Source organism: Gymnodraco acuticeps, unplaced genomic scaffold, assembly GCF_902827175.1.
Source record: "Gymnodraco acuticeps unplaced genomic scaffold, fGymAcu1.1, whole genome shotgun sequence".
NCBI classification, from domain to species: domain Eukaryota; kingdom Metazoa; phylum Chordata; class Actinopteri; order Perciformes; family Bathydraconidae; genus Gymnodraco; species Gymnodraco acuticeps.
The window spans coordinates 20,690-33,625 of NW_022990038.1; the positions used below are offsets into that span (position 1 = coordinate 20,690).

At 40.1% G+C, this 12,936-nt stretch overlaps 1 protein-coding gene across 2 annotated transcripts in view; it reads left to right on the plus strand.

Moving 5' to 3' along the window:
- LOC117545410 (1-phosphatidylinositol 4,5-bisphosphate phosphodiesterase beta-1-like) overlaps nt 1-12,912 on the plus strand; it is a gene marked incomplete at its 3' end in the record, with an annotated part of 31,791 nt that extends 18,879 nt beyond the window's left edge. Inside the window, 9 exon segments of one of the 2 annotated variants that reach the window (XM_034215168.1) lie at nt 218-300; nt 419-503; nt 840-1,005; nt 2,842-3,002; nt 4,640-4,736; nt 7,326-7,410; nt 7,959-8,083; nt 10,621-10,775; nt 12,745-12,912. In XM_034215168.1, the coding sequence (XP_034071059.1) occupies nt 218-300; nt 419-503; nt 840-1,005; nt 2,842-3,002; nt 4,640-4,736; nt 7,326-7,410; nt 7,959-8,083; nt 10,621-10,775; nt 12,745-12,912 (1,125 nt within the window). 2 annotated transcript variants of the gene reach the window in all.
- Nucleotides 12,913-12,936: the final 24 nt, after the last annotated feature.

Consider the following 12,936-nt stretch of genomic DNA (forward strand, 5'->3'; position numbering starts at 1 on the left):
ACCTGCTTTTTATTTGTATGGTGTTATCTGCTTGAACATGTACTCAATTTGCATTAGATATGTTCAGAATTGAGTAGTTTAAAGGCAAATTGATAACTTTCCATGTTCTCCTTTACCTAAGTGGCCTGACTTGCATATTTGGTTAGCTTTCGTTTTTTTAGGTATACGCTAAAAATGCTCTAAGTGTTTTGCTAATTGTGTTGTTTTTATGTTTCAGGAAGTGCTTGAAGCGATTGCAGAGTGTGCTTTCAAGACCTCACCTTTCCCCGTCATACTCTCCTTTGAAAACCACGTGGATTCGTGAGAATCTCATTATTTACTTCTGATTTATCCGAGAGATGGATTCAAATTTAAGATTTCTATCCATGTATCTTTTCTAACTATGTATCTATCCATCTTATCTTTATGTCACCAACAGTTCGAAGCAACAGGCTAAAATGGCTGAATACTGTCAATCTATTTTCGGGGATGCGCTGCTGATCGACCCTCTGGACAAATACCCTGTAAGTAACACACACAGGAAGAATGTGGCATAATGCATTTAATTATGTTTTTAGCTAACCACCTTTATGGATATTAATAATCATCTTCATTGTGTGTGTGTGTGTGTGTGCGTGTGCGTGTGTGTGTGTGTGTGTGTGTGTGTGTGTGTGTGTGTGTGTGTGTGTGTGTGTGTGTGTGTGTGTGTGTGTGTGTGTGTGTGTGTGTGTGTGTGTGTGTGTGTGTGTGTGTGTGTGTGTGTGTGTGTGTGTGGTGTGTGTGTGTGTGTGTGTGTGTGTGTGTGTGTGTGTGTGTGTGTGTGTGTGTGTGTGTGTGTGTGTGTGTGTGTGTGTGTGTAGCTGGAGGCAGGCGTCCCTCTGCCCAGTCCTCAGGAGCTGATGGGAAAAATTCTCATCAAAAACAAGAAATCCCACAAACCCTCGGCTAACACGGACACCAAACGACTGGTGGACCTTGCGGCCAATCAGAGCCACGAATCGGCGTCTCCTAGCAACAACACGGGAGGTAAGAAAGACACAAGACAAAAGGACTCCTTCAGCCTTTAGATCCATCTGAAATCTGCTGCCACACACTCACAGGCTTTGTAGGAAAACACAAAACAGGGTGGAAGGAACCGGGATTTCTCTGAGCTGCAAAATTGTTCAAATGCACACAAACATTTATGGAGAGGCGTCAGAGTGAAGGTGCTGCTTTTTTCGACGCCAGGGAGGAGTTAGGGGTTCAGTGCCTTGCTCAAAGATACTTTGAAACTGGTGAGCTGGCACCTCTCCAGCCACCAGTCCACACAACAAATATTTTGTTTGTTTTTGTCCGCACAGGAATGATTATAATGTTTGCCAAAAGCAAAGAAAATGTTGATTCTTGCAGATAAAACATTCACACTTGTTGCCGTGGCTGTGAGGGAGTCATCTTTCGATCGTAAGGTTTTGGGTTTGATTCCAGCCCCTGCAGTCAATAATAATAATAAAACATTTTATTTGTAAAGCAGCTTTCATTGCTAAAAGTAATCTCAAAGTGCTACAAGAGGCGTAATAGAAACACAAGTTTAATCAAAGGCTTTTTTTTAAAGAATGTTTTTTAGGCCATGTCAAATTATTCTTGGACAAATGCAATATTTCTCTACTTTACTAGGAACAATGAATGAAATAAAAGCGTTTACAATAGTGATGTCAGTTATATTTGGTTTGCAAAAAGAAAAGGTTGTGAATAATCCGTTTTTTTATTGGTATCCAAAGCAGGTAATTATCCATATCATCTAAATGACGCATTCCTATTATAATGTATCCCTGCCATGTAGTGTCTGGATTATGATTTAAAGATATTTGATCAGCTGTTTTCTTGTATCTGAATTTTTCCTATAAATTGTATTAATTCTTTACCCAATTGTTGACCTAAGGCGCGTTCACACCGGAGTACTTTTCCCGTTTAGTTCCTTTAGTGCCTGGAATTTTGCGTTCACACCAAAAAGAGAACTTAGTTCCGATAACTTTTACCCCCATTTGTAGTGCCTGCTAGAGAGGTGGGACTATCCTGGGGAGAAAAAAGTACCAATTTCGATTGGCTGGGCGGATTGCAAACCACGCCCCGTAAAACTCTGAAAAGTGTTGTGAAGCCGCCATTGTATTTGCTGGGATTAGCATCATTAGCATTAGCCCCGCGCACCAACGCAGAGAGACTAATTTATGGCAACACAAAAGAAAACATGGGAGCGGTGGAGTGATGAGGAGGTGTCGGCGTTCTGGCGATAGTGATGTTACGTATTGCGCCGAGGCTTCGGAGCGTGTGTCGAGTAATCCCTGAAGCTGGAGATGGAGATGAGGAGGTGTCGGCGTTCTGGCGATTTACTCGGAAGGCTTCAGTAGAAGCTGCTGGGAGTCCCAGCAGCTTCTACTGACGCCAGTCCCCAACTCCGGGGACTTCGGGTGGCAGTATACGCCGTGAAGTGATTTGCGGCCTGCCAGTAAACCCAAAGCAGAAGAAGAAGAAGTGACGTAAGCGGCTTCATTTGCGTAATCTTCCCCCAGAGAACTTATTCCGGTGTGAACGCGATCTGTACTTAGTTCTATGGGGGCACTAAGTTCTGGCACTAAGTACTTGGTGTGAAAGCGGCTAGTCTCACCGGAGCGATGTGAAAATGTGTTTTGGAAATATGGAAAACCTTTATGTAAATTGTGTAAGGATTTCCTCAAACAAACATATATTTCCACAGGCAGAACTCCTCGTTATTATTCAAACGACAACAAATTGCAAGTCAAGTGCAAATGATTTCACGATAATCTTCTCCGGGTTACTTTGATAAAGTGGAGTGTGTGTATGACGGTGTTTTATTCCCTCTTTAAGCCGAACACACAGGGTCAGGTTTACAGCTGTTTGATGTGTACAAACGAAGAACAGTGGATGAAGAGTCGATGAGGATGAAGACTTGTTTAACTTTAATTTTAACAGAGATGGAGGCTGAGAGTGAGGAAGAGGATGATGATGAAGATGATGATGGTAAAAAGGTCAGTGAGGCCGCTCGCCCTCACTGAATGTCAATAAACATTGTTGATTTTCATTGTTAATTGTGTATGCCATTGTTGTTTTATGTACTGTAAATGTTGTTGTTAATACTTGCTATTTCCTGTTGTTATTTTTGTTGTTGTTTGTTCTTAATGTCTAATGTTATTTTCTTTTTCTTGTCCTAAATTTTTCAGTGGGTCTGAGCTCTTACAAGCTATGATAATTTACTTTTAATCATTTTGTTTACATAAAAATACACCAATCATTGCTGTCCTCTATAGCTCTGTATCCATTCACCTGTTTCGTTGCACATTATTCCTTTACACAAAATAAAAAATAAATACAAAGAAAGTTTAAAAAAAGAAGATAACAGTAGACCAAGTCACGCAAACAATTAGGTACTGATATATTTATAAAATATTAATATGAGGTAGAGATTGTATTATTTTGTGTTTTTAAATTGTCACTTCACTAGAGCAACCTTTTAATCATTGTTTGTAGTGTTGGGCTACTTTGCAATTACTTTTTAGAAAACCTAGTTTAAGATTTTATTTGAATGATATAAATGAACAGATCAATTATACAAAACCCTACTTTGAGATATTTCATAAAAGCTAATAATACCAAGACAATGAGGTTTGAGGAGGTGTGGAAATGTCATTGTAATTCTGTTCACTCTTGTTTTGTGTTTGTATTTCTGTCAGATGCTGATGCATAATGCTGTACTTTTTAAGTGTTCAAAAATTCCTGACCACAATTTGTTGGACCAAATCAATCTGCTGAAACTTCACTTCCAACATTACCCCAGTACATGCATCAATCAGACCATTTAACCACAGATTTAAATATAATGGATTGTTAGGAAAATATCACTCGTCACCGGCTTGAGCTTCAATATCAGGATACATGTATTTATTATCCTTGCAAGAATGGAAGTAGTCATCACATACAGAGCTGCATGGGACAAATAGTTCCCCGAATAGTGTCCTCGACATGCTTATATACAAGAGAGGGTGTTACCCCGGGATTCCACCGGGTCCGCCTGCGCCGTGTTACGGCTGCGCCGCGGTTTTGTTCCGACCTCCTATAGCGTCAAACCCAAACCCTACCGGGCACGTTTCAGAAGCGGAGCGTCTTGCGAGCCGGCTCACAGCTTTTGTTGAGTTGGGCATATTTCCTGGACAGGCTACTTTGTACAGACAAAGTTAATCATAATTGTAATATTCCAGTTATAAACGACATGAATCAAAGATGTGTTGCTGCATTTTATTGGTAACACTTAGCCGTAACACGGCACAGATGGACCCGGTGGAATCTAGGGGTTACACATGTATACCGGTTCAAAGCAGTATTCTGGCATTAGTTCAGATTAGCTTAGGCCTGCGTAAGCAATAAACATCACAGTCATATGTGTATCTCCCTAGGGGCTGAGTCATCATGTTAATCGTTGGAACATAGCTATCATATGTCTAAAACAGTGTCTCATGAGCGTCATCCATGTAATCATACATCTGGTTATGTACACAGTTACGTAGGGCCTCTGTTATCATGTGCTACTCTGATATAGAAACAGTACATTCAGTATTTTCCCAACAGAAATGTCCCTCTTTAACTTGTTTATCCTGTGTATCTGTGTCAGGGCTCAGCAGAGCGCGAGGCCGTGGCCACCGAGGAGATGTCCACGCTGGTGAACTACGTCCAGCCAACCAAGTTCAACTCCTTCGAAGCTTCAAAGAGTGAGAAAAGCTGATCACACACACGTTGATTTACACTTTTCTCTCTGCAACACAATTCATAAGACAGTTCTCCCACAAAGCTGGATGTCATGCTTCAGCTCTATCTGCAGAGGATCAACATTTCACACCTTGAGAATAATCTTTGATATGAATGTACTATCACACAGCAGCTGTTTCTCTGTGTGAACCCATTGATTCAAAGATTTAAAGGCTTTATTGTCATATGCACACAGTGTAGTTTAAGCATGAATATCCTAACGCTTCTCCAACAGAGAAACATACTATAACTTTAAAAAGTCCCTATTATGCTCTTTGGAGTGTTCCCTTTCCTGTAGGTTTTTGTGCATGCAAATAGCCAGCCAGCTGACCAATGGTTAGTTTATTCCCAAACTCGGCTCTGGTTTCGGACAGAGGGTGAAAAGAGGTGCAGCAGCACAGGCAGTATGAGAAAAATAAAGAGCTTTTTGAACATTAAAGCATGGAGACATGTAGAGACACTACATACTGATATACACCTGAACATCAGCAGGAGAGGACTCTTTAAAGTAGACTACATACTGATATACACCTGAACATCAGCAGGAGAGGACTCTTTAAAGTAGAGACACTACATACTGATATACACCTGAACATCAGCAGGAGAGAACTCTTTAAAGTAGAGACACTACATACTGATATACACCTGAACATCAGCAGGAGAGGACTCTTTAAAGTAGAGACACTACATACTGATATACACCTGAACATCAGCAGGAGAGGACTCTTTAAAGTAGAGACACTACATACTGATATACACCTGAACATCAGCAGGAGAGGACTCTTTAAAGTAGAGACACTACATACTGATATACACCTGAACATCAGCAGGAGAGGACTCTTTAAAGTAGATGCAGTACATACTGATATACACCTGAACATCAGCAGGAGAGGACTCTTTAAAGTAGAGACACTACATACCAGAGGTGTGGACTCGAGTCACTAATTTTATGACTTGAGACTCGACTTGACAAAATCACAAAACACTTGCGACTCGACTTGGACTTGAACACTAATGACTCGGGTCTTGACTTGGACTCGAGCCTTCTGACTTGAGGTGACTTGATAATTTAATTCAGAGGTCTCCAACACGCCGATCGTGAGATGCCGCTAGAAGAGAAGACTCCCGTCGGGGAGAGCAGACTCTTCAGCCGCTCCTACTCTTGCTGAGAATCCTTGCAGGCAGGGGCGGGACTTTATTTAGCTGGGCCACCATGCGGCCAATCATATGCGAGGACACACTAGGATCATACCATTATGTGAAAGAAGGGTGGGGGGCACAGCAGGTGTAGTGGTACAGGCCAGCTGCACAGAGCGACGGGGAGACGGATTTAAATGCAAGTGCGTCGGAAAAAGTCAAGAAATGAGCGAAAACCGAAAAAAGAAGCAGCATCTGGCTGCTTTTCAATGATATTGGAGAAAGCAAAGCTGAGTGCAGGATTTATAAAATGAAAATAACCTTCAGAGCAGGGTTTTCTATGGTAACCACTCAGGATTTATTGTCAGAGGTGCGAGAAGTTCAGATCTTGTACTTGAGTAAAAGTACCAGAGTGTAGGAATACTCGGTTACAATAAAAAGTCCTGCATTCAAAATGTTACAAGTAAAAGTACAAAAGTATTAGCATCAAAATATAGTTAAAGTACCACCTGCAGAGGGATCTAGATTCAGGTGTTCTCTTCCCCATAGAGACCGCCTCCCTGCACATTATCCCTTGCATAAAGATAGATTGTGGGTCCCTTATAACATGTTGTACACAGTGGAAATAAATATTCTGGTCACCTCAACATCAGGGATCTTATCAATTAAACTCCTTCTGAATCAAACCGTCACAGTAGCCTTACCTTACTGATCCCTCTCAAAATAGAAAAACACACGTTACTTTACCAGCAGAGAGAAAATGGATTATTAAATTATTAATGTGACTAATAAAGAGCAGTTTGATTATTAAGTATTATTCTGTTGATCGATGTCATTACATTTGGTGAAAAGCACATAATGACTTGTTTATGACTCGTTTTGTCAAAGTTTAGGACTTGGACTTGACTTGAACTTGCCCATCCTGACTTGAGACTTGACTTGGACTAGAGCGCAAAGACTTGAGACTTGACTCGGACTTGAGCGCAAAGACTTGAGACTTGACTCGGACTTGCAAAACAATGACTTGGTCCCACCTCTACTACATACTGATATACACCTGAAAATGAGCAGAATATGGCCCCTTTAAATCAAAGAGCTGAAATTGACCGACTTCTTGTTGATTACGTCACATTCCCATCCCTTACAAAGAGAATATGGGAATCGTGATGAAACCAAGGCAATTGCTGAACAATATTTGTGTGTGTGTGTGTGTGTGTGTGTGTGTGTGTGTGTGTGTGTGTGTGTGTGTGTGTGTGTGTGTGTGTGTGTGTGTGTGTGTGTGTGTGTGTGTGTGTGTGTGTGTGTGTGTGTGTGTGTGTGTGTGTGTGTGTGTGTGTGTGTGTGTGTGTGTGTGTGTGTGTGTGTGTGTGTGTGTGTGTGTGTGTGTGTGTGTGTGTGTGTGTGTGTGTGTATAGAGGCAGCTCGTTGTCACCACATGTCGTCCTTCGTGGAGACCAAAGCTCTGGAGCATCTCACAAAGACACCGGTGGAGTTTGTGGAGTATCCTTGGCAACAGTTACTATAGGATACGCCGCTCCATGGCAACCGCTTCCATGCTTTGTGTCCCTTCTCTTTTCTTTTTATTAGTATTTATTAACCTAAAACAATTTCTTAGATCATTTTTAACCTGTACATTTATAGCGTACAATATATTTTATAACTTATAAATATATTATTATAAAAAAAGTTCTAAAATGTATTATTATCATTATTTTTCTTTTTTATTGTATTATTTTTCTTTTTTATAATTTTGTATTAATCATAATAATGTCAAAAATAATACGGTTATTATTATTGTTTATTTGTATTATTATTATATTAGAGGTGTAGAAAACTAGTGTATTGGTACATTTGGTCTGATGCGCTTTAGTGGTAGCATTTGTAGTAATATTGATTATTTTTTTATGAATTATTTAAATGTTTGTGCTCTGGAAGATGTCTTGCTGTTATTTTGTTCTTTGAAATTAAATATTTTCCCTGAGATGGGGATTTAGAAATATTTTCTCTCACTTAACATAATTGTTGTTAACCTTACATTAATTACCCAGATATAATAAATCCCAGTTGAGTCGTATCTACCCAAAAGGAACCAGAGTGGATTCCTCTAACTTCATGCCGCAGCTTTTCTGGAATGCCGGCTGTCAACTCGTGGCTCTCAACTACCAGACTATAGGTGAGCCGATATGACGTCAAATCGGCGGCGGACCCACAGAGAGTTGCTATCAGAAACAATGCCTGACGTGTTTTGGACGTAATCTCGTCTTTGTTTACATTAGCAAGCCTCGCTAACACTCAGAGCTAACCTGTACTGTAGAGCACATGTGTTTAAAAAGCAGGAAATAAAAAAAGGAACTCGCCTTGTGATAAACCCGCAAGAGAAAAAGCATTTGAGCTCCATACTGTTTCAGAAATAATCCTTGATGTGGTTTAGAACAGGATGGCGTTTTATCACAGCAGAATTTAACTTTATCTCCGGTAGAATTCTGATCAGCATTAGCTCCGCCTCCTCTTTTTTTTTTTTTAAAGTACTGAAGCCAGTCCCCAACTCCGGGGACTTCCGGCCGGGAGTATACGCCGTGCCAGTAAACCCAAAGCAGAAGAAGAAGAAGTGACGGCTTAATTTGCCTAATCCTTCCCCAGGGACTTATTCCGGTGTGAACTAAAGAGTTCCGATTAACTAAGTACTGGGAACTAAGTACGGCAAAGTACTTGGTGTGAAAGCGCCTAATGGGTGATCTGTTTGGTATTTTAAGCAAAAAACTTCACAGACATGTTTTGTATAGGTATGGCCCTATAATATATGTTTCCAATATAATACATTACATTACATTACATTTAGCTGACGCTTTTATCCAAAGCAACTTACAATAAGTGCATTCGACCAACAAGATACAAACTTGAAGAAAACAGAATCATATAAGTACATCAGGTTTCATAGAGCTAAAACATTTCAAGTGCTACTCAACTGGCTTTAGATAAGCCAGCCCTTTATTTCACTTATAAAGTGTTTCGTTAATAGTTCTATCGCTCGAAGTGGAGTCGAAAGAGATGAGTTTTCAGTCTGCGCCGGAAGATAGGCTATCTGCTGTTCTGATGTCAATGGGGAGCTCAGGTCAACTTTAAATGTTTAGGGATAAAGTGCTTAAAATGTCCAGTAATTCCTAAGAAAAGAAGACACATTAGAAGAATGCTTATAATAAACGACCAGATTTATTAACCTTACCTCTGCGAACAAGAGTTCCCTGAATAATTAAAAGTATTTTCAGGCAACTAAATCTAGACACTCAGGCAAAAATGGCAGCAGGTGGGCGCTAGAGAATATGGGAAAATATACCAACTAATTTACACATGACTTTAATTAAGTCTATTGTTGTTATCTGATCACTAATTGATATAACAATGTTTATAGGGGCAAGTAGGTTTCTTGAACCGTAGTGAAAACATATGCCCCGGCCACACGAGGACGAAAACGGCTAAACGCATAGGATTAACGCAAACGCAATCGCAAAAAAGCTTCCGTCAACACGCAATATTCACCGGATAGTGTCTGCCCACACGAGACCGCTCCGTTTAGCTCCAACCGCTGGAGAAGCTGCAGTACATATGCAGGAGCCTGTACGTGGCGCTGTAACTTCCTCCACAAAAGCAGCGAAGAAGCATGGTTGTCATGGTTGCCCTTCTGTTTATTCTCCGCGGTGGGGGCCGAGGGAACCGGGCAGAGTTTTTCGCCAGTAAACGTGTATTAAAGTTTAAATCTTCCGACAAAATTATAAAAGTGCCGGTCAAAGGTCTTCTTTGTTATTTATTGAGCTTTAAAACAAATGAATAACAGACTCTATATAATATAATAATAAAATACACGGAGCCTCTCTTTTTCCTCCCTCTCTTTGGACAGCGCCAGTGTCCGTCTCATGCAGCAGCTGATCCAGTAATGAGTGACCCGGCCGACAGTAAAAAAATAAACATATTTATAACTAGTTTAGGTAGTTTGAGAGGTGTCTCCGTCCTGTCAGATTAGACTTCACTCGCGTTTATGTCCATATCGAGAGAAAGATAAATAATCTGAATTCAGTGTGCAGTTTACTTTGACGCGGGGGTGAGCAGCAGAGGTGGGAAGAGGCGGGGCTATTGCCTCATCATTATCAGAAAATGATCGTATAGGGCGTACACACGGAGCTGTTTGACCCCCCAGAGCGTTGCGTATGCCGTTCTATCCACCTTGGGACCCGTTATCGTTTCCGCAGTCGTTTAGTGCCGTATTCGGTCGTCCTCTTGTGGCCGAACGGTCTATATGACACTAAACAGTAACGCAAACAACTGTTTTCGTCCTCGTGTGGCCGGGGCAATAGTCAGTGTTATACAATTTATCAACAATACTTCAATATACTTAATACATATTTGACCACTTGAAATTAAGATGAAAGGACATTGCAAACACTGCACTTAATTTCGTTCAACCCAAAATGCATCCAAAATCAGTACAAGTTCAATTGACTTAAGATTTTCAAGATTTTCATAAATTTAAAGCATCAAAACTCGGAATTCAAGCAGCTATGGGTGGGATGCTAAAATAATGTATTTTACTGGATGCAATGCTCTTTTGGACTGATAGCTCATATACAATTATATTGTAACTTTTATTTTTTACTGATTTATTTAACCGCATTGCGAAAGGTTTGTACTTAGCTTAATATTATCTTTTTGTTCCAGATTTGTCCATGCAGCTGAATCTCTTCATGTTTGAGTATAACGGTCGCAGCGGCTACAGACTGAAGCCGGAGTTCATGAGGCGACCGGACAAACACTTCGACCCTTTTGCAGAAAACACGGTGGACGGCATCGTGGCTAACACCCTCTCTGTGAAGGTACTTTCCTCTTTAAAGGGACAGTTCAACAGAGATGGCAAAAGTACACACACCCTTTACTCAAGTAGAAGTACATGTTTAAATACTCTGATAAAAGTAGAAGTACTGACTAAACTTCTTTACTCAAGTAAAAGTAAAGAGGGCTTTGAAATGTACTTCAGTAAAAAGTACCCATAACTAGCAGCTGTTTTAAAGAGTACCTGACCTCCCTTTATATGAATAGAACAATAATGTCATTGTTAGCTAATGAATGTTTCCATGCTGAACAACGGCAACATGACAACGTTTCCATTGGTCCCTCTTCTTTAGAGAAGAGCAGGAAATGATGGATACACGGATCGTGTTCAAATCAATAGGCACGCAATGACTCTAAAGAATAATGATCACGCCACCAAACACACATTCAGACTAAAGGAACCAGCTGTTTGGAAAATGTGAGAAGTAGAAAGTACAGGTATTTGAGTTCAACATGTAAGAAGTAGAAAGTACAGGTATTTGGGTTCAACATGTAGAAGTAGAAAGTACAGGTATTTGGGTTCAACATGTGAGAAGTAGAAAGTACAGGTATTTGGGTTCAACATGTAAGAAGTAGAAAGTACAGGTATTTGAGTTCAACATGTAAGAAGTAGAAAGTACAGGTATTTGTGTTCAGCATGTAAGAAGTAGAAAGTACAGGTATTTGAGTTCAACATGTAAGAAGTAGAAAGTACAGGTATTTGTGTTCAACATGTAAGAAGTAGAAAGTACAGGTATTTGAGTTCAACATGTAAGAAGTAGAAAGTACAGGTATTTGTGTTCAACATGTAAGAAGTAGAAAGTACAGGTATTTGAGTTCAGCATGTAAGAAGTAGAAAGTACAGGTATTTGTGTTCAACATGTAAGAAGTAGAAAGTACAGGTATTTGTGTTCAACATGTAAGAAGTAGAAAGTACAGGTATTTGGGTTCAACATGTAAGAAGTAGAAAGTACAGGTATTTGTGTTCAACATGTAAGAAGTAGAAAGTACAGGTATTTGTGTTCAAAGTGTAAGAAGTAGAAAGTACAGGTATTTGTGTTCAAAGTGTAAGAAGTAGAAAGTACAGGTATTTGTGTTCAAAGTGTAAGAAGTAGAAAGTACAGGTATTGTGTTCAACATGTAAGAAGTAGAAAGTACAGGTATTTGTGTTCAAAGTGTAAGAAGTAGAAAGTACAGGTATTTGTGTTCAAAATGTGAGAAGTCAAAGTAAAAAGTCGTCAGAAAAATAAGTCGTGGAGTAAAGTAATGATACCAGAAAAATGTAATTAAGTACAGTAACGAAGTATTTGTACTCCACTCTGGATTTCAGAGAGTTTGAAGTGGGGTCGTTTGAGGTATTTATCTAAACCCAAGCCCTAGTTTGGAGAAATACACAGTAATGGCTGCACAGAAACTGATCAATGCACTTTTGTGAACAGGGAAGCAGCAAAACACCCTGAAGGAAAAGCCAACATCAATGTAGGTTTATGAATGGTGTTACATCCATAAATGCTCTCGCCAAAGCCACCTGACTCCTTTGCCAAAACTAATAGTTTTTCACAGGAGTTTTTGGTGCACAGTCTATATAGGTTAGTTGTTAGTTTGTGTTCCTGTGTGACTTTGGTTTGGATTCACCAAAGTCACGTAACTAGCCAATCAAGGTAGAGTTAAAGCAGAAACTCCCATTATCTGCACGTTAAAATGACTGGTTTTGTCAATGGAATCGGTTGTGGCAATAAGTGCTGCAGTTCCTCATTGGAAACTTAGACTTTAGAGTTTTCAGAAATCAAAAATCCATTACTAAACACTTGTTAGAAACCGCCATTTTTGGATTCAGCAGCGGTAAATCTACTTTTGGGCTTCTAACAAAAATATCTAGACTCATGTGAGGGTTTTTAGTCTGACTCATTCCTGTACCTCTCAATTACATGTTAGGTGTATTTATTGAAACGTCTCCTTGTCTGTGTGATCCAGGTGATTTCAGGACAGTTTCTCACTGAGAAGCGCGTGGGTGTGTATGTGGAGGCGGACATGTTCGGTCTTCCTGCAGACACCAGGAGGAAAGCCCTGAAAACTAAAACCTCTCAGAACAACAACGCCGTCAACCCGGTGTGGGACGAGGAGCCCATCGTCTTCAAAAAGGTGAGACTACCAAAAAAACCTGAG